Consider the following 27,197-nt stretch of genomic DNA (forward strand, 5'->3'; position numbering starts at 1 on the left):
TGGGTTGATTGATTGATTGATTCTTCACAAAAGATATTTGTTTATAGACATCCTGGAAAAAATCGGGTGGCTTTAAAAGAACATAAAAGAACGGCGTGGCTCAGTGGAAACAGCACAGGCTTTGGAGTCAGAGGTCATGAGTTTGAATCCCGGCTTTGCCACTTGTCAGCTATGTGACGGTGGGCAAGTCACTTAACTTCTCTGTGCCTCAGTTACCTCATCTGTAAAATGGGGATTAAGACTGTGAGCCTCACGTGGGACAACCTGATTCCCTTGTGTCTACCCCAGCGCTTAGAACAATGCTCTGCACACTGTAAGCGCTTAACAAATACCAACAATATTATTATTATTATAGTGTAGATCTATCCATACCTAGTGGATAGAGCCCTGGCTTGGAAGTCGGAAGGACCTGGGTTCTAATCCCCGATCCGCCACTTGTCTGCTGCTTGTCCTTAGGCAAGTCACATCACTTCCTCTGTGCACATCACTTCCTCTGTGCCTCAGTTCCCTCATCTGTAAAATGGAGATTAAGACTGTGAGCCCCATGGACCACATCCAACCCGAACTTGTATCCACCCCAGCTTTTGGTACAGTTCCCAGCACATAGTTAAGCGCTTAACAAATATCATAAAGGAACGAAGAACCAAAAGTCCATTTCAGTTCAAATGCCTAATGCAATTTTTTTTTCCCCAGCAGGTACCAAGCCCGCGATGGGTTCGAGAAGTGTGCCAGCCACACAAGAGGAAGGAAGGAACTGGAGTCCGTGAGTGTGGGGGTCTGTGGCTAGCTCCGAGAGACTTATCAGGTGGGTTTATCTACCCGGGGCCCTCACGCCCCTCTTCTCCGTCCAAGGGGACGAGCAGAATTTCTTTTCTGAAGCCCAAAACCAGGCAGAGGTTCCGGAGGTCATACACCCTTCTCCGCTCACTGACAGGATGCAACGGAGGGTAGGAAGGTAGCCAAGGAAGATGAAATAATCATAGCCTAGCTCAACGTAACACTTTCGAAGCGGGCTTTCCTTGACCCTGATGCGTATCGTATCTGCTCTAGGGGAAAAAAGCTTCCTTTCATTCATTCAGTCAATCGTATTTGAGCACTCACTGGGTGCAAAGCACTGTAGTAAGCGCTTGGGAGAGTACACTATAACAATAAACACATTTCCTGCCCACAAGGAGTTTACAGTCTTCCTTGTAGTATTACTCTCAGTGGTGGACAGCCTCCAGGAGGCCTGTTTCCCATCTAAATGACCGCTCAGGCAAAAAACTAAAAGCCAGTCTAAAATCACGAGATGAGCAACTTGGGGGGGGGGGGTGATTATTTGAGCAGCTCACCACCGAGATGCAAATTGTACTCGATAGGCTTCTGCTCGCCCTACCGTTAAAGCTGGGGTGGTCCGATTTTTAGCTCGACTGTCCCGTCTGGTCTTTATGCCAAGGATTTATATTTTCAGCAACAGACTCCTTTTCTCTCAGCTCCCGTTGCTGAGCACCCGTGTTCACGGGAACCTGGGAGGGGAAGGCGTAGGGTCTGAGGTAGTGAGGGAGATTTCTGGGGTTTGCCTTACCCCTTGTAATACACTCCGGGCCTTGCGGATTACAGCGAAAGGTCTGTATGACGGATCACTTCATACTATACGTGTTTTTAAGCACTTACTACGTGTCAGGCACTCTTCTAAGCACTGGGGTGGGTATAAGCAAATTGGGTTGGACACCTACCTGGTAGGAGGACCAGAGCACAGTTTTTCAGGATGATGATGGTATTTGTTAAGCGCTTCCTATGTGTCAGGCACTGTATTGAGCACTGGAATGCATGCAAGCAAATGGGGTTGGACACAATCCCTGTCCCACGTGGGGCTCACGGTCCCAATCCCCACTTTACAGATGAGGTAACTGAAGCACGGAGAAGTGAAGTGACTTGCCCAAGATCACACAGCAGGTAAGTGCAGAGCCGGGATTAGAACGCAGGTCCTTCTGACTGCCAAACCCATGAGTGGTCATCCCACTCAATACTCCGTCCCACATTTTCACCCCACTTAAAACAAAACTCTACATTATCACCCCACCTAAAACTCCACCAAACAATTCTTTTTCTTTTAATGGTGGCTAAGCACCTACTGTATTTAGCCCAATGCTTAATGGAGTACCTGGCCCATACTAAGCGCTTGACAAATGCCAATATTAATAATAATAAAAAAGGAATGAGGCCCAGTCAGAGATTATACCTACCAATTCCCCTGCAGGTCCTATCCCTTGTCCATCCCTGACTGATGCCTTTAGGAGGAATGGTCATAACGATAAGAATAAGTCCAGGTCAGGAAGCGACATCAGGAAGGAACTGGCATACCGCTAAAAAAAAAAAAAGACAGACACCCAGAGAAATGACAGTGAATCAGCTTACAGATGACAGTGCGCATTGACTAAGACAGGGTTACTCTTTTATTCAAAGAAAAAAAGTATATTTTAATAAATACTGAAGAGACATTAATCAAACAAACATACAAAGTGACTCCAACATGAAAAAAAAGACATAATGAATGTTCTGTCGTATAACAGTTATAACTTATTTCCTTTTTACAATATTTAAATACAGAAAGCACTCGCCAGCTATTTCGTAATACTGCCCTAAGCATAATGTCGCATCAATCAAAGCGTATTATGTTGGTAAAAATATCCGTGTTTCATGGGAAATGCCCGGAATGGTATTTTGTGGTGGAGACGAAAAACCGAGTGGCGGTGAGGCGGAGAAGGGAGCGTGTGGTCACCACCGTCCCCGCCCCTGACACAGTGTAACGCGATCGAACGCGGTTTTAGCACTTCCAAAATGAAGCGAGATCATCGGGAAGAAAAGCTCGTTTGCGACAAGCACCAGCGACCCGCAGGCCCGATCTCCCCGCCGCCCCTTCGAGAGGAGCACCGGGAGGGCATCGCTTGGAACACACGCGCGAAGCCAACGGATCGGGCTGGGCGGTTAGACCGTGACCGTGGTAAAGCGGTGGGTGGGAGGGAAGGCGGGCTCACTTGGAGGAGGGTCCCACCGGTGACCAGGACCAGGTCTTCCCGGCCACCGACGGCTCTCCGGATGTGGACGGGCAGGGATCGAGACCGGATCCGCTCTCTGTGGGGGCGGGAGAGGGGCCCCCTTGCCCTCCTCTTCATTCTCCTTCAAAGCGAAGGTCTCAGAGACGTCCCCGGGCCTCAGGCTAGAGACCCGTCCATCCTAATAACAACTGTGGTATTTGTTAAGCACTTACCGTGTGCCTGGCACTGTACTAAGCGCTGGGGTTAGAGACGAGCTAATCGGGTTGGACACAGTCCCTGTCCCACATGGGGCTCACAGTCTTAATTCCCGTTTTACAGATTAGAGAACTGAGGCACAGAGAAGCGAAGTGAGTCGCCCAATGTCACACAGCAGACAGGTGGCAGAGCCGGGATTAGAATCCAGGTCCTCTGACTCCCAGGCCCGAGCTCTTTCCACTAGGCCACGCTGCTTCTCACCGTTCCGCCGAACACGACGTGGAGCCCTACTCCTTCGGAGGCGGTCGGCTAGGCTTTCGGACAACCGAGGCACGATCGCTCCCTCACGCCTCTCAGCATCGGCTCGAGGATGCCGGGATGCAATCAGTGGCCACAGAGTGGCACGGACTCCCGCGGCCTGCCTCTCGGACCTTGCCCTCTGGCTGAGCACGCCATGGCAGACGCCACATTTCATCAGCGAGGGCGTAAACACAAAGTCCAGTTTATCACCGCTTAAAAAACCAAACAAACCCACTCACGACGACGGACAGAAACATCCGCTCTGACAGTTCGGGACAGGCGTCTGTTCCATCCTGCCTTGCGCTCCTCCGCGGATCAAGGGAGACCGAAAGGTTTTCTTCACTGTCATCCGGTCCCGTTCTCTCAGGAAGGTGAGATTTCCAAGCCTGGGGCCTTTTTTCTCTAGCAACCCCCTGGGTCTTGAGATAATTTCCATTTTTGGGATGACCTAGAAGGAAACTAGACCAAACCCTTTGGCCACGGGGCCAGCTCCCCAGTGAAGCAGGCGGGTTAATAATATCCTCAATTTTTTTTTTTTTTTAAGAGGAGCTTAAAACAATTCTTAATTAAATCAAAGGAGATCTCTGAGAATAGCTTTTAACACAAGAAAAACAAAAAAGCCAGCACCGTTGAGGATGAGATCTTCCTTTTCAGCGGCCCCCATTTTCCCTCCGCACCTCCTTGCGGCCCTAACCGTTCCCTTCTCAAAATTTTGGCGTCGTCTTCCAAGTCGTGTTTTTGAGCCCTCCGAAGTCTCCTCTTCCCACCGGTTGGCCGACACGTCGAAGCCCAAGGTCAGGACCCCAGAGGAGGTGAGGCGTGTGGGGGGTGTCCCAGAAATATTCGCTCAGACCCTCCCCCTTTCCCTCTGGGAGGCGGGGGGGGGGGGGGGGGGGCTGTCTCCCCACGACCACCCTTCCTGCTTGCGTCCTCGGGTCCTCCCCCGTGGCGGGAGCCAGCCCGTTCACATCACGGTGCAGCTCTTCGCTTTGTCCTTCCGTAAGTCCGTGGTCACGGTCGACAGCTCTGGCCGGCTGGGCATGTGGGAGATGCGCTTTGTGGCCCGCTGGGATTTGTTCCGCTTCACGTTTTTGTTCGTCTTGTTGACGCACGCCAGCGTGGCCACGTGGAAAATGTCCCGGACGCTGTTTTCCGACTGCAGGGCCGAGCACTCGATGTAGGTGGCCGCGCCGATCTGCTTCGCCATGTTGGCCCCCTGAGGGAGAAGGGAGGAGGAGAGGGGCCGTCAGGGTGTGGCTTCGGACACGGTCCCTTGTGCCTGTGCCGAATTCCCAAGCGGTGCTCAGCACAGAGTCGGCGCTCAATAAATACCACCGCTCACTAACCCGGCGACCATTTCTCTTGGGTACCCGGAGACCACCCAGCTACGATTACGAGCAGCCTGGTCTAGTGGAAAGAATACAGGATGGGGAGTCGGGGGGCCTGGGTTCTAATCCTGGCTCCACCACTTGCCTCCTGTGGGACTGTGACTTAAAGGTTCTGTGCCTCAGTTTCCTCAACCACCAGATAGGGATGAAATACTAGTTCTCCCTCCCCTTTAGACCGTGAGTCTCGAGTGGGACGGGGACCGTGGCCGATCTATTTATCCCGGATCTACCCCGGGGCTTAGCTCAGTGCTTAGATACCACAATCATCAGAATGATTCACCCCTACGGTCAACAGGAGCGGTCACCGAGGACCTAGGGTCACGTCTTAGCCTCCGCCAGGGGGTCTCCGGTTGTTCTTTAGGGTATTTGTTAAACGCTTACCGTGTGTCAAGCACTGTACTAAGCGCTTAGGGTTAGACAGACGACAATCAGGTTGGACACAGTCCATGTCCTATATGGGGTTCACGGTCTTAATCCCCATTTTACAGACGAAGAAACAGAGGCGCGGAGAAATGAAGCGACTTGCCCAAGGTCACACAAGAGACAAGTGGCGGAGCCGGGATCAGAACTCAAGTCTTTCTGACTCCCAGGCCCGGGTTCCATCCACTAGCCCACCCTGCTTCTCTTGAGAGGGGTTACCCTCTCATCTCTCGACTCTCCTGCCTGGTAAACAGCCTTAACAATTCCAGCCTGCTTTATTGCAAAGTGAGATAGATGTCTTTCGCTGAGGGCTCTGAGAGCTGGGGACTGCTGATAAAACCCATTTCTTCCCCAATGGCTCACTCAGGGACTCACCGGCTGGCCTGGAAGATATCTAAGGAGATTATAACTCTCTAAAACACTGGGTTTTATGAGAGGTTTCTGCTTAATGACAATGGCCTTTTTAGCATTTTATGGCACAGTTCACCTTCAAACAGGATTCCTTCCCAGCTTTTCTGGAATTTTCTGGGCCTGGAATCCAGGGGGAAGGGGAAGGTCTGTCCAACTATATCCCAGGGCAGGAAGTGACCAACTATTTATATTTTTGGTGACGAAATGACCCTGGGCAGTGTTCCCGGAATGACTTAGCCTGACCCCTTCTACGTTCGAATTGCTCTCTGCGGAACGACCTCGGTGTGGTTTGGCCCCCGGTGGGTGAGGACGAGGTTTGTACATTTCACAGACGGATGTCTCTCTAGGGGGTAATTTCTGGACCTGATTTTGAAATCCTAGGGTTAATCCAGGCTTGGGAGTCTCTTCCAAGTGAATACACGCTTTGTCCTTGGCTATCTCTGGGTGGGCACGGAAAAACAAACAGCTCTTCGAAGAGCTTAAAGGCACACTGCAGAATCACAATGAGTCCTCCTGCACTCACTGTTCAAAACTCTCCAACTGCTGCACTGATCAATCATTTCTATTTTCCGAGTACCAACAGGATGCACCTCGCTGGACTAAGATCTTGGGCAAATAAAGTAAAATAATAATAATAATGATAATAATAGTGATTTTTAAAATAGCGGTATTTGCTAAATGCTTATTAGTGGCCAAGCCCTGCACTAAGCCCTGGGGAAACATAAAATAAACAGGATCCAGTCCTTGTCCACATAGGAGGAGGGAGGGAGACCAGGCATCGAATCCAAATTTTACTAAAAAGGAAACTGAGGGCCAGGGATATTAAGTGACTTGCCCAAGGCAAGCAGCTGAATCGAGATTATAGCCCACATCTCCAGACGCTCAGGCACTTTCCACTAGATATATCAAAACCCCCAAGACAGGATTCCTGCCTTCCAGGAGCTGACAAACTAATCCACTTAACCAGTTTGCTTCTCCTTAAACAGATTAGTTGAGTGGCCTAGTGGATAGAGCACGGGCCTGGGTGTCACAAGGACCTGGATTCTAATCCCAGCTCTGTCACTCGTCTGCTTTGTGGCCTTGGACAAGTCACTTCACTTCTCTGTGCCTCAGTTCCCTCACCTGTAAAATGGGGGTGAAGACTGTGAGCCCTATGTGGGATATGGACTGTGTCCAACCTGTTTCCTTTGGATTTACCCCAGAGCTTAGAACGGCGCCTGCACATTGTAACAAATTACCACTTTAAAAAAAACAAAACCCAAAAAACCTCTCTGTGCCTCAGTTACCTCATCTGCAAAATGGAGATTAAGAGCGGGAGCCCCATGTGGGACAGGGACTGTGTCCAACCTATCTTGTACCTACCCTGGCGCTTAGTACAGTGCCTGGCACGTAGTAAGCGCTTAAATACCATAAAAATAGACCTACCTCAATAGGATGGGTGGAAGTGGGCTGTAACGGACGTTCTTTTATTCCACCAGAGAGCAAAAATAGCTCACAGACTAACACGCCTCTGTCTTTTCCCGACACGAATAGGAGTGCAGTCTGTGCAACATACCTGGTCGTACGATACGGGCGTCTGTCTGTGGTTTGATAGTTCCACTAACGTGCTCACATCCGTGCGGAGATCTGACTTGCACCCAACCAGCAGCATCTTGGTGTTCGGACAGAACTCCTGGATCTCACCTTTCCACTGTAAAATTCATTGTCGAGAGGTTGAGAACGTCCTGGCAGGGTTACCGATAAGTTACCGCTTTACCGACCCCATTTAGACACCGAGGAAGAGGGAGAGAATTCTTAAACTGCTGTATGTGCTAAGCTCTGGGGTGGATACAAGGAAACTGGGTTGGGCACATGGTGCTCACGGTCTTAATCTTCATTTTACAGATGAGGTAACCGAGCCCAGAGAAGTGAAGTGACTTGCCCAAGGGGCAGGGCCGGGATTAGAACCCAAGTCCTTTTGACTCCCAGGCCCACGCTCTATTCACTCTGCCATGCTCCCTTGAACACTCTCCGCCCCTGCCAGGTTTTTAGTCTTCTTAAAAGCGACTTGTTTCAAGTATGGAGGGGAAAATTACTAATTACAAACCGTTGAAGTTTATTATCTAATTTTCCCTCCCCATGACTCACTATACACCCGAGAATGGTGTCGGGTGTTGTCAGAAGCCAGTTTTGACAGTTTCTGACCTACTGAATTCCAAACAGGTCTCCCGTGAAGATAAAACTGGAGTAATTATCTTCCGACAAGTAGCTAAATTCTAAAATGCAATGAGCCAGAATCTCTGGGTCTCAGCAAGGTTCTCAGGGAGGCTCACACCAGCCGAGTAAGTTACCCAAGGACACCACAGTGGCTTGAAAGCGTTTAGGCAGATTTTCAAAATGACTCTAAAGGCTAATGTACCCACGGGGGAAATTGGAGGTTTAAAAATAGTCTCATAATGGCAAACCATGAAATCTTAAAGTTCTTTTCAAACACAGCTTGCAACTCGGCTCGGTAATCGGGAACTTGTCGTAACACGGTATCCCATCCTTGTGTCTCAGGGAGGGCTCGGGGGGTACATTTTCTGGACACTCTGGGAACATCAGGGCACGTTTCTAGGTGAAGGGAGAACTCCTGCCTGAATCTGGCAGGCATTCAAATTGCTTCTATTAGAGAGGGTCTGTTGGTTGAAGTTCAAAATAATGCCAAAATAAAACCCCCGAAGAGAAATGTACGGAAACTAAAAGGGTTTGGAAACCAAAAGGATGTTGCAGACACTTGGAAGGACGAAAGCAAGATAACCAAAACCAGGGATTTCCTTCACGGCACTGTAATCGCTAAGGTCAGACACTTCATCGAGAGTATTTGTTGAGCGCCCACTATGTACTAAACACTGTACTAAAGCACTCAGGGGAGTATAATACATCTTGTAGTAGCGGTGGTGGAGGTGGATGAAGTGAAGCTTTTCCGAATGCCTGGTATGGACCGAATGGAAGCTCACTGTGGGCAGGGAACATATCTATTTCTCTTTTATATTGTACTCTCCCAAGTGCTTACTACAGTGCTCTGCACATAGTAAGCACTCAAAAAACACCACCGATTGATTAATAATTATAATGACGATGATGACAGTCTTTATTAAGAGCTGATTTAACAAGTACCGTGCTAAGCACCGAGGTAGATACGAGGCCTGGGAGGGGGCAATCCCGGTGACCTCTGCAGCTTGAAAAAAATACAGTTTAAAACATGATGGCTCGTTAAAATCACCATTCATCATCAGTGGTATTTATTGAGCACTTTCTCTGTGCTGAGCGCTCTACTCGGTGCTTGGGGAGTATAATACAATAGGGTTGGCAGACATCTTCCCTGCCCACAACAAGCTTACAGTCTGGAGGGGGAGGCGGACAATAATAAAAAAATTTATGATAGCTAATTTAAAGATACGTATATAAGTGCTGAAGATTTCTAGCTGCAAAATGTGGCAGGTCTGTCTCTCGGGAACGTGGTTGAGGACAGTCCCATTTGAAAGCCTCAACTTCAAAATCTAATTTCGGGTCTTTGCCTACAGTGCTAAGAAGTCTCCCTGAGTTTTATCTTGGGGCTTCAGTGGATGGAAACAAAGCCTCTAACTTAAGGCCCTGAAATTCTTGTAGATTTTAAGTACTTTAGAGAAACACTGTGGGCTACTGGATAGAGCACGGGCCTGGGAGTCGGAAGGACCTGGGTTCTAATCCCGGCTCTGCCGCTTGTCCCTTGGGTTACCTTGAACAAGTCACTTCTCTGTGCTTCAGGTAGCTCATCTGTAAAATGGGGATTCGGATCGTGAGCTCAATGTGGGACAGGGACTGCGTCCAACCTGATTATCTTGTATCTACCCGAGTGCTTAGTACAGTGCCTGGCACATAGAAAGCACTTGACAAATACCATAAAGAACAACCAGAGACTCCCTTGCCTAAATTGCTACGTGACCCTCAGTCCTTGGTGACCCTTTGTGTTGACCATGGGAGTAAATCATTAATTCTAAGCGCTGAGCAAAGACCTAGGTAGATCCTGGATAATCAGGACCAACCTGATTAGCTTGTATCTACCCCAGGGCTTGGTACAGAACCCGGCACATAGTAAGCGCTTAACACATACCATAAGAAAAATACTTGCCTTTTTTAGCACACTGTCCAGAGTCTCTGGTCTACTGATGTCAAAACAAATCAAAACGGCATCGGAATCTGGGTAGGAGAGGGGCCGAACGTTGTCATAATAAGGTGATCCTGCAGGCAAACAAAAGGATATTTTTCAGGTTAAAATTGCTTTCAAGCAGTCACACGTTTACTCGACACAGTCAGTTTTGGTAAAAAATACTTGTGGCATTTGTTAAGCGTTTATTATGTGCCAAGCACTGTATTTGGTGCTGGGGCAGATACAAGATAATCAATCTGGACACGCTCCCTCTCCCCCGCGGGACTCACAGTCTGAGCGGGAGGGAGAATGGATATTTAATGCCCATTTACAGATGAGGAAACTGAAGTGCAGAGAAGCTAAGTGACTCGCCTGGGTCCCACAGCAGGCAAGTGGCAGAACCCAGGTCCTCTGACTCCCAGACCCACGCTCTCTCCACGAAGCCAAACTGCTTCTCATAAGCAATAAGTGACTACATCAGTTAGTTTGTGAATAAGTTAGTAATAAGCGGAAAAACAGTCCTCCTATAGCACTTGCTTTCTCCGGGTGTTTTGGTTACAATACCGTTGGGGAGCCGGAGAACTTTCTTGAATATCCGTTTCTACCTGATAACCTGACCTAGCGGGAAAAGCCCAGCCCTGGGAATCAGAGAACTTGCTTTGTGATCCCTCCTCTGCCTTTTGCCTGCTGTGGAACTTGAGCAAGTCACTTAAATTATCTGTGCTTCAGTCTCCTCATCTGAAAAATTGGGATTAAATACCTGTTCTCACTTCTACTCAGACTGAGAGTCCCACGTGGGGCATTATCTCTACCCCAGCACTCAATACGGTGCTTGACACAGAGAGAGCGCATAACAAATACCACAATTATAATTATTGATAATAATAACCCTATCCCTAACAAGTTGGGGTTTTTTTATGACTTTCTGGCCTGTGAACTCTTTGAAGCCCATCCCTTTCCAGATTCCATCCCCTCTCCAATCCCCGGTCCCCTTTCGGCCCCCACGCTCACAAAGAAGAGCCGGTCGTAGCCCCGCGGTGGGGTCACATCAAGAAGAATCACAAAGTTACGACGGAAATGTCTGTGGGTGGGTATTTCCCTTCAGAGAAAATCCTCACCTCGAAAATGTCCTCTGGAAGCAGAGTGTCAGCCACAATATGAACCATCCGGAAAGTATTTGAGGTGGGTATGAGGAAACAGACCACAGAGTCGAATAATTTCTGTGAGTTGACTCAGCCTGGACTGGGCCCAGGGAGAAAGGCTGCTTTTTAATTTTTTCCAATGAGGACGGTAAGAAGGCAGTCCACCGGGTAAAAAGGGAGATAGCTAGTCCCCCGAATGATCCAGGGAGGTCACTTCTGGAAGCGGGGTGGGGCTAGAGGTTTCCAAAGAGGGGACGCTGGTCCAAACGGTGACATCACCCCTTGGGTGACATAACCAGGGGCTGCGAGACCGTCTCCCCAAGGATAGAGCGTTCAAAGGTCGGGGAGCTGAGAGGCAGGGCACAAGGGCCTTTTTACAGAGGGTTCAGAATGAGGCCTTTCACAATGGAAGAAAGACACTGCCAAGTCAGCCGCCGTGAGGGAGCCAAGGTTGAGGTCGGAAGCCATTCCCAAAGGGCACTTCCAGGAAACCCTGAGAACTTTCATTCATCCGACCGTATTTATTGAGTGCTTCCAGTGTGCAGAGCGCCGTACTAAGCGCTTGGAAGAGTACAGTATAACAAAAGATACGATCCCCGCCCACAACGAGCCTACAGTCTAGAGGGGGAGACGGACATTAATATAAATAAATACAGCTATGGACAGAAACGTTTTGGGGCTGGGACCGGGGGTGAATAAAGGGAGCAAGTCAGGGCAACGCGGAAGGGAGTGGGAGAAAGGGAAAGGAGGCTTTAATCAGGGAAGGCCTCTTGGAGGAGTTGGGCCCTCAGTAAACTGGAGGCGGGGTGTCAGAGGGGTCTGGGAAGAAAGGACCCATTCTGCGGCACACAATCTCTTCAATCAATCACAATCTCTTCAATCGATCCATCGATCAGTGGAGGGATTTCTGTGGCCAGTACTGATCTGAGCCCTTGGGAAGCAAGGCGCATCCTCCCTACCCTCAAGGAGTTTACAATCTTTACCGCCTTTCCTCATGCTGGATCTACACTCTCACTACATAGTTTCATTAGTAGGACTTCGGTAAAGCCCTCTGCCCTTCGACCACCTACAACTACGAGAATCAGCCTCCCTAGCGGTTAGAGCCCGCGCCTGGGAGACGGAAGGTTCTAATCCCAAACTCTGCCACTTGTCTGCTGGGTGACCTTGGCCAAGCCACTTCATTTCTCTTCATTTTCCCAGACTAATATTTGAGGGGAAAAAGGAGAAATTTGCTTCAGGCAAACAACCTCCAGCTTTACTCTACCTAAGGTCTTCAAGGCCAGAAAAGAGAATATTTGAGGTGAAAGAGGAAAAATTTTCTTCCCAGACTGCAGAAGCAGCGTGGTTCAGTGGAAAGAGCCCGGGCTCGGGAGTCAGAGGACGTGGGTTCGAATCCCGGCTTCGCCACTTGTCAGCTGTGTGACCTTGGGTAAGTCACTTCACTTCTCTGTGCCTCAGTTACCTCATTCGGAAAATGGGGATTAAGATTGTGAGCCCCTCGTGGGACAACCTGATTACCCTGCATCTACTCCAGTGCTTAGAACAGTGCTTGGCACAGAGTAAGCGCTTAACAAAAACCATAATAATAATTATTATTCTTTGTGCCTCAGTTACCTCATCCGTAAAATGGGGATTAAGACTGGGAGCCCCACGTAGGATAAGGACTGTGTCCAACCTGATTAACTTGTATCTACACCAGTGCTTGGCAGATAGTAGGTGCTTACCAGGTACCATAATCATTACTACTCAGAACATTGCCTGGCACCTAATAAGCACTCGACAAATACCATTAAAAAAGAAAGAAAAACAAAAAACACACCGACTTTTCCTCTCCTATTCAGCCCCCTGACCACTGACTTCCCCTGCAAACACTGCAATGAGAAGAGCTGTGAATATTCAGTATTCATATTCTCATTCTCTCTCTCTCTCTCCCCAGCCCACCCACTGCCTCATTCCCATTTCCCAACAGGAGGCCTGGGAATGGGTTGATCCTTGGAAGTCCGTTCCTCCTCCAAAATCCCAGCCCCGCTAACCTCCCGGGAAAACTTTACACAGCCTAGTGAGCCGGCCCCGCCTTCCCTCCAACTCCAGGGTTAGTGAGTCTACCAGGACGCAGAGGCTGTGTGCGGGCAGATTCTTCTACTCCCCTCCCCTCTCCTTGCTGAATTCCTTTCCCTGCCAGAAAGACTGTGGCTTATCTGGGCTTTTCTTCTGCTCTCCATCCTCTGACAGAGATAATCCCACTGGACCTCTTAGGGGTGTAGCGGCTAGATCTCACATTTCCACAATATTTAGCCCTGGACTTTCTGTAGCTTTTCTTTTTCTCTCCTCCCCCCAACCCCGTTTAAATGAAACCAGATTTCTGGAATGTGGATTTCTTGATTTTTTTGGAGGGCGTGAGGGAGGCGGCTAGGTGTGGAAAATAGATACCCTCTACAGTTTCAGGCCACATAAAACAGCTAGGATTGTCAGGCTGGTGGAAGTTTTCAGAAAACAGGCTTATCAGGAAGTAGTGCTGAATGAGATCTTGATCTAGCACGGCTGCTTCTTTGTTAATAAAAAGTGCCCCTGATCAATACAAGATAGCCTGCGGACACCACGGGAAGAGTATGCCATTATATTTATTTGATGTAAACATAATTTGTATCGATCACTTAGCTCTCAGAACGGCAATTAGGTCGGCAGAAACCATCCTTCATTAGGCTTAAGGAAAACTAGCTTGATAAAAGAGCTCTTTTACTCCCTCGGAAAGAGATTCAGATGGCATCCAAGCAGACTGGTAGAAAGACCGGGTTAACCGCTAGTGACTGACTAGTTACTTTTGGATGTTTTCCCAAAATCCCACAGGTTACTATTTCAGCGTGTTTAGGACTTGAACGCTGTTAAATCGCTCATGTAAAGTCTTCCCTAGAGAACTGACACCACTCCACAGAACTGTAAGGAGGATTTAATCTCCAAGCCCTGGCCGGGTAAATATCGGCCGGGGAGAGAAGGGGGAGGAATCCCAAGAATTTTGTTTTGAAGTGAGATGCTAGCACCTGGCAGCACGAGCCTGACCAAACTAGGTGGCTGAAGGCCCCGTGTAGGATCAGAAGTAGCGGCCCCCCAAAAACCAGAAGGCGCACAAACAATCTCTAGCCCACAGTCACTCCTTCAGTTGTATTTATTGAGCTCTTACTGTGTGCAGAGCACTATACCAAAGGCTGGCGACAGTGCAGGGGCCCTTCAACATGCCCTTGGCTCCAAAACCTTTTGAACTCACCAACGGACTCTCGCTTTCCTACGGATGAGGCTTCTCGGCGGCAAAACGTTAACTTTAGTAATAACTGTGTTGGCTGAGCACTTACTATGAGCCAAGCACTAGGGTAGAGACAAGATAATCAGGTAGGCTTTCGCTCACAGGCTCGGTAGGAGAGAGAACACCTACTGAATCCCCATTCTGCAGGACAGAGAAGTTAAGCGACTTGCCTCAGGTCACAGAGCAGGCAGTTCGTGGTGGGCAGGGAGCATGTCTGTTTATTGTTATCTTGTATTCATTCATTCAATAGTATTTACTGAGCGTACTATGTGCAGAGCACTGTACTAAGCGCTTGGAATGTAAAATTCGGCAGCAGATAGAGACAATCCCTGCCCATTGACGGGCTTACAGTCTAATCGGGGGAGAGAGACGGACAAAAACAATAGCAATAAAAAGAATCAGTGGGATGTACAACAGAATCAAGGGGGCTTAGTACAAGCGCTTCACACAGAGTGAGTAAAATACAACTCAATGAAAAGTGGCAGAACCGGGATGAGAACCCAGGTCTTCTGATTCCCAGATCCCTGTGGCACTGTGGTAAAGTTCTTTATCCCAAACTAACTGCTCCGGCATAGAGATGGGTGGGGACAAGGGAGAACGCCACACTGAACTAATCCCAAGTGCTCAACAACATGAACGCGGGCACTCGAAACCAAAGCCGGATAGCTATTGTCTCTGTGCGAGAGGGATGATTTGGTGCAATTCTACCGCGTCAACTGATTTCTCTGGGAATCTGGCAAACAGCAGCAAACTTTAAACAAAAAAAGGCCTGTGGACATTTCAGGTCTGCCCCTTGGTCTTAAAGAGCATTAATTACAAGTGAGAGAAAAACTTCAACCCCAGAAGAGTCACCAAGTGCCTCACCCTGAAACTGATTCTTCAAACACATACCTGTCTGTTTAAGTCATGGCTTCTCCCAGATAGAACCTACCATATATGTACATAATTAAATGTATATGCAGAGATTCCTGCCAAAAAAGCCAGACTTTATGTATTGCTTTTCCTAGCCAGCACAGGCATTAAAAATGTTGCCGATCTAGAATATTCTCATAGCTCAGTATTTCCCAAACTCTCATCGTGTTGTCAGCCGAATCCTCCAATGGATCTTTCCGCTTGCTACCCTCAAGGAACCGACAGTAGGAAAAAGAGGAGTCGAGACCAGGCCGTCTCCAGTAGAGAAAAAGTCATTTGCGAAGGGTTTTTAATAAACTACTGAACAGTTGTACTTAGCAGTCCGAAGCAGCAGCTAACGTGTGTGACCGTGGGATCTGACCTGCTGAAGGGTATCGTTTTGCCATGCTCTGCAGTAATTTAATCTGGACGAAAGTTTTAAAATCTTAAGTATCCCGGGAATGTGCAACAAGCCTGGGCAGAACTTCAGGGCTCAGCTCAATAACCCCCTCTGTCTGTTCCATCTTTTTTCCCAGGCTGGATCTGCTTCTGAAATCCTGCCCAACCCTGACAATAAGGAGAGAAGGAAAATATGTAATCCCCATCTGAATCTCACCCAGTAAAGCTTTTTCTTGTTCCATTCAGCCACAGAATCAGATCGAAGGATATTATGTACAAGATTCTGATGGGGGGAGGGGAGGAAGGGGGAGGCGGATTTGAAAGATTACCCAAAAAGAGGGCTGCTTTTTTATATTTTCTAGGGACTTCAGGGGGATTTTCAGAGTTTCTTCTTACTTTCTTAATCCTTCTGGCCCAATGTTAAAAGTGCCCCAGTGCCAAAGGGCTACGTTCACTATTGTTAGTACTATTACCGCTGTGGCATTTATCATTTATTTATTTTGGCTTTCTCAGGGCCAAGGTCGGTGCAAAGTGCTGACGTAGATATGATACTCAAATCGGATGTAGTCTCTGTCCCACGCGGGGTTCACGATGTAGCCTGGCAGATGCAAACTACTCATCTGAGTATCTTGAAAAGAAGCAATCACCACTTACTGAGAGCTAAATGTTTCTCACAAGAGGTGAGAAACAGCGTGGCTCAGTGGAAAGAGCCCGGGTTTGGGGGGTCAGAGGATGCGGGTTCTAATCCCCGCTCCACCACTTGTCAGCTGTGTGACTTTGGGCATGCCGCTTTACTTCCCTGTGCCTCAGTGACCTCAACTGTAAAATGGGGATTAAGACCGTGAGATCCACGTGGAACAACCTGATCACCTTGTATCTACCCCAGAGCTTAGAACAGTGCTTGGCACATAATAAGCGCTTAACAAATACCATCATTATTATGTTTCCAAGTAACGTGTGACACTTCGGAAACCCCCTTGGCACTGCTGAAAATCCCCTTCTCATAGGGGAGACCACTGATCTCCCCCTCTTCAAAGCCCTTTAGAAGTCACACCTCTTCCAGGAAGCCTTCCCCCATTAATCACTCATCTCCCCACCCAACTGTGACTTCAGCACTTCCACATCACCTATTTGGGCATTCAATCCCTGTCCTTCCACACCCCCTCCCATTTAGGTACATACCTTTCAACTCCCTTGCTGTAATCTATTGAAGTGCCTGTTTCTCCCCCTAGACCGTAAGATCCTCGAGCAATCCTGTCTACTGACTCTGTTCTGCTCTCCTAAACTCTTGGTACAGGGCTCTGCACCGAGTGAGTGCTCAATGCTCTTGATTGACTGATTCAGGTGCCAAGATCGGCTTCTCTTCAGACTCGTGAAGAAGGTGCCAATCATCACTTGGAGGTGGTCAAGGGATCCATTCCGGATTGGTTGAGAGAATGGCTGGTTCCTTCAGCGGAGGCCACCGACGCGTCGACGGGGAGCTAATCCCGGCTCTGCCACACACCCGCTGTGTGACCTTGGGCAAGTCACTTCACTTCTCTGGGCCTCAGTTACCCCATCTGTAAAACGAGGATTAAATCCTATTCCCTCCTAGTTAGACTGTGAGCCCCGTGTGGGACAGGGACTCTGTCCAATCTGATTAACTTGTACCTACCCCAGTGCTTAGAACAGTGCTTGGTGCATAGTAAGGGCTTAGCAAGTACCATCATCATCATCTCTAGACTGTAAACTCGTTGCGGGTAAGGAACGTGGCTTTTACTGTTGGACTGTACTCTCCCGAACATTTATTTAGTACAGTACTCCTCACACAGTAAGCACTCAATAAACATGATCGAACGAATGAATCATCATCATAATGGTCCCTGGAGCCACGGTTGTCCACTAAACAACTGGATTAATCTGAATAAATCAAGAGGGTTAAACCTGGGCAGGCAGTGGGTCTTCTTCTAGTGGATTTCAGTCCTCCAGAATGAGCCACGATAATAATAATAATTGTGGCATTTTGTTAAGTGTTTAAGAGAGGTCAGGCACTGTCACTGGGGTGATTACAAGCAAATCGCGTTGGACCCCCATCCCTGTCTCCCAGGGGACTCGCAGTCTTAATCTCCCTTTTTTTGGATGAGGAAACTGAAGCACAGAGAAGTTTAGTGACTTGCCCAAAGTCACCCGGCAAGAAAGTGGTGGAGCTGGGATTAGAACCCAGGTCTTTCTGACTCCCGGGCCCAGCCTCTTTCCACTCGGCCACACTGTTTCTCAAGGATCCACTTGGAAGGGAGGACTACAAGCAAAGCCAGAGAATTTCAAATCCGGCATCAGGTGCAGACCTGGCAAGACAATTCAAATCAGTTGGCAAGGGAAAGTTTGGTGCGAAGTGTTGGCTTGTGGGAAAATTCCAGGCTGGATCTGGGAAGAAGGCTAGTTGGGAAACCCAGACTTGGTGGGGTAGAAGCCCCTCGAGAAACAGATACTCGTCTTTCCCTCTTCGCATCCCCCTAAGGGGAGTTTGCCGACCGGAATCCAATTTTAAGCAAGAGCTAAAACACCCAAAGTGACCTCTGATTATGACACATCCATGACCTAGTATCATTTGCATCATTAATTTCGTCCTGGAATTTTAAGTGACAGGATAAAACCTATCACTTGCCCTTACACGCTTTCGCTTTTTGTTTTACTTTCTCATAGGTAGGAAAATACCTTTCAGGGAGGGTGAGGGAAGGGGGGAGGCTTTTGTCCTCCCTGTTTTGAACTCTTAGCAGCTAACATCGTGAGCCAAGGCTATTCTGGAATGCTGGTCTCCCCTAGCGTGGAAGGTCCATGTAGGCGGGGGAGATGACATTTCACCTCATTTCACATAGTAGGAGCTCAACAAATACTATCACTTCTCCTATGAATATGGCCATTGTCCTGGACACCACCCTTTAGACTAATATTCCTGACTGGTCCCCTCCCTTCTATTCCTAACTTTCCTGCTTGGAACCCATTAAACCAGGTGGAGCTTTAAGGCCAAGGAACAACTCCCGATTGTCATCTGAACCTTTACGATCATCATCATTATTATTGTGGTGTTTGTCAAGTGCTTCCCACGTATTGAGCACTGGAGCAGAAATACCATAATAATAATAATGATACAAGATAATCCGGTCGGGGCCAGGCCCGGTCGCATTGGGGACTCGAGAAACGTGGCAGTCGTAACAGGTCTTTCTGGTCCGCTTGGTTCCAAGAAATCTGGGCTAATTAGGCCGGCGGAATATCTTCTTCTAAAGATACTACAGCAGGGAAGCACGAAGCTGAACGGCTCTTCAGTCCAATGCAGAAATCCGCAAGCAGGATTTAGGTTTAACAGAGGTTATCGTCAATCATCAACGGCATTTACGAAGCACTTACTGGGTGCACGGCACTGAACTGAACACTTGGGAGAATACAATACCATACGGTCGATAGACCCGATCCCTGCCCACAGAGAGTTCACAGTCTAGAGAGGGAAACAGACGTTAAAATAAATGAGAGAGGGGAATCGGGAGAGTCTGCGGATTTGGACATATGGGCTAAACCCTTTCACAGAGAGCTACGTTTCTTCCCAGATGCTGCCTGCATTATATGGAATTCATGCCCAAATGAGAGTAAGACTAATTTGTTTCGAAGACTTTCTGGATTTAATCAGATGCTAAACCCTGATCCTGCTGCATTGCGGTCGCCTCGGAGAAATGGTTCATTAAAGTGTTCGTCAGAACATCCCGACTTCGGTTTTTGAATTCTTGAAGTATAAAGGACAGAAAGAAGGAAGGAAGGGTGTCATTGTGGAGAAACCACAAAAATTTAGAGAAGAATGCTTCCATCAAAGAAAAGGAAAGCCCGCAAGCGAACACAAGGCTTTAATGTAAGAAGCTTTAAGTCGGCTAATCCAAGTTTTTCGGGTTTTTTTTTTTTTTTTTAAAATGGTATTGGTTAAGTGATTACTTTGTGCCGGGCACTGTGCTAAGTGCTGTGCAGAGACAAGCTAATCAGGTTGGACAGAGTCCCTGTCCTAAAATGGAGCTCACAGTCTTAATCCCCATTTTACAAATGAGGGAACTGAGGCAGAGAAGTGAAGTGACTTGCCCAAGGTCACAGAGCAGACAAATGGTGGAGCTGGGATCAGAACCCAGGTCCTTCTGACTCCCAGGCCCGTACACTTTCTACTAGGCCATGCTGCTTCTCTAATTTTAGAATTCTTGACATATAAAGGAGAGAAAAAGGGAACCATGAGCCTCACTGTGGAGAAACCACAAAAATTTAGAGAAGGACGCTTCCAGAGGAAAGCCTGCAAGTGAACGCAAAGCTTTAACGTAAGAAGTTTTAAAACAGCTAATCTGAGTTTGTTATTTTCATGAAAAAACTGGTGCTCCTTTTTGGAACTTCAGCACGGCTTGCTAAACTCTGGATTAAAGGAAGAAGGTGCCATCGGGTAGTTGAGACTTTCCAGAAGGTATTATGGGGGAGACTGGTTAATTGTTTAATAGGACACAACTTCGAAAGTCTGCCTTAACGGAAATGAGGAGGACATCGACATGAAGCTCTTCTACAAATAATCCCTTGAAATAATGAACGCTACGACCAATCGGCATTTCCTGGAAAGGAAACACCAGGTAGCACTTCAGGGAATAAATGTGATCTCATTAAGACATGATAATATTTTCACCAAAGCATCTGTTTTAAGTCCCTTTTGCCCGTGAGCCCCTCGTGAGGCAGAAACTCCGGTTCGATAACCCACACTTCCCACTGCATTTAGGATTGAGACCCTTCTCGTTGAGAGTGTGGAACAAACGCTACTGATTCCTGATTGATTTTGCTGCCTTTTCTGAACTCTCTCAGAGCCCTAGCGGATTTGACAGGTGAAAAAACCCACGGACGCGCTTTCGAAGGGGAATGGATATACTCATGGTGGAGAGATTCAGATGGCTACTGACACACTGTTTCATCCAAGATCCTGTTGCCACTGGGGAGAAGAAACAATTCTTCTGAATATTCAGGATCACCAGTGTGCACGGTCTTATGTTCCGCACACTTCCAAGTACTCCTATTCTCAGCCTAAGAGATTAGCATAATACAGCTCTAATCTTAGTACTTTGCTCTCCTCTCAGGTACCGATCAATCAGTAGAATATCCTGACCCAAGCATGAGCTCGGGTGTCAGGACACGTGGGTTCTAATTCTGGTTCTGCAGGTTGCCTGTTGAGTGTCGTCCTTGGGCAAAACACTTCACCCCCTCAATCAATCGATGGTATTTACTGAGCACTAACTGGATGTGGGACGCTGGATCAAGCAAATGGTAGACACAATCCCTGTCCTCAAGGAGTTTACTGTGCCTCAGTCTCCCCATCTTTAAATTGGGGCTCAGAGCCCGGCTCCCCCTCCGTCGTGGAGGACCTATATGAGACGGGGCTACGTCTAGTCAGATTACCTTGTAATTGATTAACTTGTATCCACTTCAGTAAACCTTTAATAAATACTAGCAGCATAATAATTGAGTACCTGCTGCGTTCAGGACACTGACAAGAGTACGATAGAATCGGTAGATCTGATTTCTGCTCTCAAGGAGTATATATTAAGCACTTACTATTTGCCAACAGCTATAGTGAGCACAGGGGTAGGTATTTTGATGGTGTTGGTATTTGTTAAGCGCTTACTATGTGCAGAGCCCTGTTCTAAGCGCTGGGGTAGACACACGGTAATCAGATCGTCCCACGTGAGGCTCACAGTCTTAATCCCCATTTTACAGATGAGGGAACTGAGGCCCAGGGAAGTGAAGTGACTTGCCCACAGTCACACAGCTGACAAGCGGCAGAGCCGGGATTCGAACCCATGACCTCGGACTCCCAACCACGGGCTCTTACCACTGAGCCACGCTGCCTCTCTAAATAAGGATGGCCCATACGGTGATCGAACCTGCGACCTTGGCATTTTCCCAGTTCCTGGCCCGCCACGGTTCTAAGGGAGAGTGAGAAGAGATTTTAAATTTTTGATCTGGCACTAAGGTCTAGACTGGAGGAAGGAGAAAGAGTGAGTGAACACAGGTAAAGTAGGATAGGTCAAACAGGCACCAAATGTTATAAATAGTCGTGAGTACACAAACGTGTATTTGATACAGAAAGTGCCGAGATGGTAGCTGGGGCCAAACCTTCTACTTCGGAAGGGAAATTCTTATTTTCTTAAGACCTGTCCAGTGACGCCTTCACCCAAAAGCTAACTTCTCGGTCAGTACTCTGTACTGGAGTTTCCTATGGTTTCATCTTTCCCCTTTCCTGGTTTCACTGTGATAGAGGTAAATCCAAAGAAAGGGCTAAGACAAAACTGCAGGGTCTCTCTAATGAGAGATGAAGATTTCCTTGCAAGTTAAATACGCACGAGTTCAGTGCTGGATCAAGTGAAGACGCAAAGGATGACTTTGGGACAGGCCTCATTCTAAGTCATAAACTTCAATTTAATGAAAGGCAATGTTGATAAAAACTGCCAATCTAAGATTGTTTCTTTGGACAACGATGTTTCAGAAATGTCCTTTCCGCCCCCCCCCCCCCCCCCCAAGACTTCTGGGTTCCAAACAGAACATAAACCATCCACTGGGGTCTGCGTAGGGGTCGGGGGGGGGAGGTGGATTCGAAAACTGGGCAACCAAATTACTGTTCTCCCAGCAAATAAGCCGAAAAAGAACTCCTGGCCGGACTTTTAATTTCCCCGCTGCCCCTTCGCACCAGATTGACGGTGACCTAGCATAGCATGAGGAGCAGATGGGGAGCTTTAAATTAAAGATTTACATGAGGGAACGAGCAGACGGGTTGTTTAATTTGCCCCTTTGGAGGAAATGGGCTCTTTCTCTCCTCTCCTCCCCTGAGTTGGAGGTTAAAAGAAGGGTCTTTCTGCTCGTGGACCGAGGGTCCACGACTGCTCTGCTTCTGGGAGGCAGGTTTCCCCTGAGAGGAGGGTGGGGAGGAGAGGAGGAAGATATCTTACAGCTGCTCAATGGAATTGCTCTGCTAGACAATTTGTGGGAAGGAAGAGGGAGAGGGGAGGGAAGGATCGGATTTTGGTTCATGTTTATTTATCTCTGTTTTAACTTCACTGTCTCGTTTCTCCCCCGCCTTTTTTTTCCTGCTCTTTTCACTCCCCCTGCCCCCCATCTCTCCAGGCCTCTGCCCCTCCCTCCTCTCATGCTTTCCCTCTGACGGGGCAGGAAGGGAGTTGGAAGGAGAGGGGAGCCAAGCAGTATGGCCTAATGGATAGAGCAGGGGCCTGGTAGTCAGCAGGACCTGGGCTCCAATCCCAGCTCTGCCACTTGTTCCGCTGTGTGACTACGCAAGTCACTTCACTTCTCTGGGCCTCAGTTACCTCATCTATAAAATGGAGATTGAAAGCGTGAGCCCCAGGTGGGACGGGGCTGTGTCCAGCTCATATGCTTGAATCCACCCCAGTGCTTAGTACAGTGCCTGGCACACAGTAAGTGCTTAACAATACCACAATTATCATCATTATGGTTATTGGATGGCTAGGGCTCGTTCCGTTGCTCCCTCCATTCCCAATATCCCTCACTCAGGTGCTCTTCCCTTCCCTTCTACAGTGCCGGGGTCTAAGCAAAATCCCCTGCTGTGGGGCAGTCAGACAAACCACCCTCAAACACCTCCAGTCTAAGATCTCCTCAGGCATGTCCCTTTTCTATTCTCTCATTGAAAGTTCATTTTTCTCCAGCATTAAAAATAAAAACAAAAAAACACAACCCTCCCTCCCCCGCCAAAAAAAAAAAAATCACTCATAATCTAGCTGGGAACACCGCGAGAGCCATCTCGGTAACTGTTGCTCGGGCATCCGAAGGTCCTGTTGTGCTAGTTGGAGGGCCTGCTTTCCTCCCCAGCTCCAGATGAGTTGTATGTCCACTAATAATCGGGGTTATTTGTTAAACTCTTGTTACGTGCACAGGACTGTACTCAGCAGAAATCAGATTGGGCACAGTGCCTGTCCCACAAGAGGTTCACAGTCTAAAAGAAAAGAAGGACGGGTATTTAATACCCATTCGACAGATGAGGAAACCGAGGCTCAGAGAAGTGAAGTGACTTGCCCAAAGTCACAGCAGGCAAGTAGCAGAGCTACACTTAGAAGCCAGATCCCGAGCCTGTGCTCTTACCGTTAAAACAGAGTATGGCTGGAGAATTACCAATATCAATCGATTTATTTCCTGGGCACCCGTTAAGAGCCAAGGACCGTACCGAGCACTGTTGCATCACCTAGGAGTCAGGTGTCATGGAACTTGAATACCCAGTTCCTACAATTCAGATGCAAAAAAAAAAAGTGCCCTCCCTTCTCACCGTTTCCATTATTTTGCTAGCCATGTATCTCTCAAGGTCTACGAGTTGGGAATGGGTAACCCCACATGGCTTGCAGATAAACTAAAGGTGGCTAAGGATGTCTTGCGTTTGCCCAGCCCCTTCCTTTTCCCAAAGTGTGTGACTTCTCATTTTGTCCTCACGACAGCCCTGTAAAATTGGGACTAGGCCGGGTCAGAAGGACCTGGGTTCTATTCCCGCCTCCACATCTCATCTGCTGTGTGACTTCACTTCCTGGGCCTTCTCTGGGGATTGAGAGCGTGAGCCCCACGGGGGACGGGGATCGTGTCCCACCCGGTTTACCTGTAGCCAGGACGGTGCCTGGCACATTGTAAGCCCTTAACGGATACCATAATTATTCCTAGGTGATCAGGTTGGACACGGTCCCCGTCCCCCGTGGGGCTCACGGTCTCAATCCCCATTTTCCGGATGAGGGAACCGAGGCCCGGAGAAGTGAAGTGACTTGCCTGAGGTCACACGGCAGACGGGTGGCAGAGCCGGACTTAGAACCCACGACCTTCTGACTCCCGGGCCCGCGCGCCAGCTACCACGCCATGCTGTTTCCCTAGTATCTGCCTCGGTGCTTAGAACAGTGCTTGGCACGTAGTGATGGCTAACAAGTACCACGATTAGTAGTAATATCGGTAGCCCCGGTTTCCAGATGAGGAAACCGAAGCACGGTGGGGAGGAACGCTAAGGTGCAAGCCAGCCGGCGGGAAGCGGCAGGGTTCGGGTATCTGGGCCTAGCGTAAAGGGCTTGCTACGGGGCACGGGACGGGACCGGGCGGCGCAACGGGTAGGTCCGGTCGGCGAGCGGCCGGGAAACGCGAGCCCGGCCCTGCCTGGCTCCTCCTCCCGGGCCGTCCCCCGGAGGCCCGCTCCCCAGATTCTCGGCGGCCTTGGCGTCGACTCCTCTCCCAGCACATGGCAGGGGCTGGAAGCCCAGCTGCTCTCCCGGCGGGGGCGGGCCGCCCTCCTCCCCGTGACTGCCCCCGGAGCTCCCGCGGGCTCGTCCCCAGCTCTCCCCACCTCTCTCCGGGGGCTCCCAAGCGCTCGGCACAGTGCTCCGCCTGCAACACCACCTCCACGAACGCCACCCATCGACCCATCGGCACCGAGCCCGTCCACCGGCTCGGGCCCGGCCCCCCGGGTCTCCCCAAGAGCCGCGAACGTGCGGTCCCGCCCTGCCGCCGACCCGGGGCGTGTAATAATGACGATAACGACGACGACAACTGTGGCATCTGTCAAACGCTTACTCTGTGCCGGGTGCCCAACGGAGCGCCGGTGCGGATCCAACCGGACGGGGTCGGGCCCGGTCCCCGGCCCACACCGAGCTCACAGTCTCCACCCCCATCTTCCAGATGAGGGAACCGAGTCCCAGCCAACCGAAGCGACTCGCCTAAGGTCACCCAGCGGACCAGAGGCGGACTCGGGATTAGAAGCTTCCTCCTCCCAGGCCCGCGCTCCAGCCCGGCGGGAGGAACGGGTCCCCCGACTCCTCTCGTCCCCGGGGCCCTGACCGTCCCCCTCCCGGCCCACGGCGGCCTCGCGACCGTTTCACTCCTCGGCTGCGGCCGGACCGGAGCCCCCCTCCCTCACGCACACCTCCAACCCAAAGAGGGGGACCCGCCCCCCCCCAAAACAACCCATCCGGTAGGGAGACGGCGGTCGGCTCAGGGTATGCCAACGCTGGCCGAGGAGCAGTGCAGCTCGATCCCAAATAATAATCGTGATGACGATGGGATCCCGGGGTCCCCCCTTTCCCTCCAAACGGTCCCCCGTGACCCTCCCCCCGTCAGGACCCTCCCTCTTACCCGAGGTGTCCCACAAGCTGAGCTCTATCCTCTGCGTGTCGATCTCAAAACTGGCCGTGTAATTCTCAAACACGGTGGGCACGTAGTTCTGGCCGGGCGGACGGACGGGCGCAGCACCGGAGGAAAAGAATTGAAAAGGGAGAGCAGAATCCACAGGAAAGAGAAAAACGACAAGGCAGGGTTAGCTTAAAAGGCCCGGCACTTCCAGAGCGGCCCGACCGGCGCGAAGCACGTCCCTCATTTGCGATCCGTCGCCTCCGAACCCCTGATCCGATAATAATACAGCGGTATGTGTTAAGCGCTTACTATGTGCCAGGCACTCCATTCGTATTTATTGGGCGCTTACTATGTGCAGGGCACTGGATTAAGCGCTTGGAATGGGCAACTGGGCAACGGAGAGAGAGACCATCCCGGCCCATGGACGGGTTCACAGTCTAATCGGGGGAGACCAAAAACAAGACAAATTAAGGGTGATAAATAGAATCAAAGGGCTAGACTAAGCGCTGGGATGGATCTACTCCACAATCCCCCCATTTCCTCCTCTACCAGACTCCCCCCATCATCCCTCCTAGCCTTCAAATCCTTCCGATTAGACTCCAAGGGCAGGGATTGTCTCTGTTACCGATCTGTCCATTCCAAGCGCTTAGTCCAGTGCTCAGCACATAGTAAGCGCTCAATAAATACTACTGCACGAATGAAATCCTGATCCCACAGTAATCCCCCCCCCCCCCCCAAAATCTCCACACCCCTCTCCGATTCTCCCACGGCAGGCTCAGGTTTGGCCACCAAATTGCAGCGCAAAACCTCCAGACACCCAGACGAGCTACGGGGGGGGCAAAAAAGCAAGGGAAATAACTGGAAAACTCCCCCCAAAATCTCCCATCCCAGCCCGGAGCCCCTCCCGGGGGGTGGAAAGCCGTACCTCGGGAAAACAGTCCTTGGCGAACACATGCAGCAAGGCGGTTTTCCCACACTGGCTCTCGCCCACCACCACTATTTTGCATTTCACGTTCTGATTAGGATCCATGATCGATTTGCCGGAGAGTTTCTGGCTGGCTCTTCTCTCCTTCATTGATCTTGCCTGCTTGGCTCTGGGAACAGAGATCTTCTTTCCAAGGAGGGGGTAAAAAAAAAAAAAAATTAAAAAACGTAAAAAAAAAAAAAATAATCATAAAAATTCGCGTCTCTGGGTAGGAAGAAAAAAAAAGGGGGGGAAAGGGGAAGAGGGAGGGGGAGGGAACCCCGAAAAGCAGGGGCGGCGGGGAGGCCGGTTATTCCGCGGGAGCAAGTTTTATTCCCGGTGGGACCGGAGGGCGGCGCCCTAATCCAATCCGCGGCAGACTGCTTTGTTCCACGCTCCCCGCCGCCTTTTATACCGCGCGGCCGACCAATCGGGAGGCT

The 27,197-nt window shown here is 49.5% G+C and overlaps 1 protein-coding gene and 1 long non-coding RNA gene across 3 annotated transcripts; one reads left to right on the plus strand and one right to left on the minus strand.

The window, feature by feature from the left end:
- The first annotated feature begins 3,423 nt into the window (after positions 1-3,423).
- LOC103171011 lies at positions 3,424-17,183 on the plus strand. 2 transcript variants are annotated; one of them, XR_005660343.1, is made up of 4 exons: positions 3,424-3,904; positions 4,264-4,345; positions 15,770-16,312; positions 16,977-17,183. It is a non-coding gene; the product is annotated as an uncharacterized LOC103171011 (long non-coding RNA). The 2 variants fall into 2 exon arrangements; XR_005660342.1 differs by lacking the exon at positions 4,264-4,345 and adding an exon at positions 12,372-12,473.
- RND3 (Rho family GTPase 3) lies at positions 4,117-26,991 on the minus strand. The gene is made up of 5 exons (XM_001507092.4): positions 26,719-26,991; positions 25,797-25,884; positions 9,885-9,994; positions 7,308-7,442; positions 4,117-4,749 (listed from the first exon to the last, which is right to left on the minus strand). Exons 1-5 carry the CDS (start codon positions 26,866-26,868, stop codon positions 4,498-4,500), a joined length of 735 nt encoding a protein of 244 aa, XP_001507142.2. The 5' UTR covers positions 26,869-26,991; the 3' UTR covers positions 4,117-4,497.
- Between the last annotated feature and the right edge of the window lie 206 nt (positions 26,992-27,197).

This window comes from Ornithorhynchus anatinus, chromosome 9 (genome assembly GCF_004115215.2).
Source record: "Ornithorhynchus anatinus isolate Pmale09 chromosome 9, mOrnAna1.pri.v4, whole genome shotgun sequence".
NCBI classification, from domain to species: domain Eukaryota; kingdom Metazoa; phylum Chordata; class Mammalia; order Monotremata; family Ornithorhynchidae; genus Ornithorhynchus; species Ornithorhynchus anatinus.

Excerpts from the sequence above, each read along its gene's own strand:
- RND3 (XM_001507092.4), bottom strand. The coding sequence starts at position 26,868 with ATGAAGGAGAGAAGAGCCAGCCAGAAACTCTCCGGCAAATCGATCATG. Across the intron at positions 9,995-25,796 it reads CAGCTTGTGGGACACCTCGG|GATCACCTTATTATGACAAC; the intron begins GTAAGAGGGAGG and ends GTTTGCCTGCAG. Across the intron at positions 4,750-7,307 it reads CGCCCGTATCGTACGACCAG|GGGGCCAACATGGCGAAGCA; the intron begins GTATGTTGCACA and ends CTTCTCCCTCAG.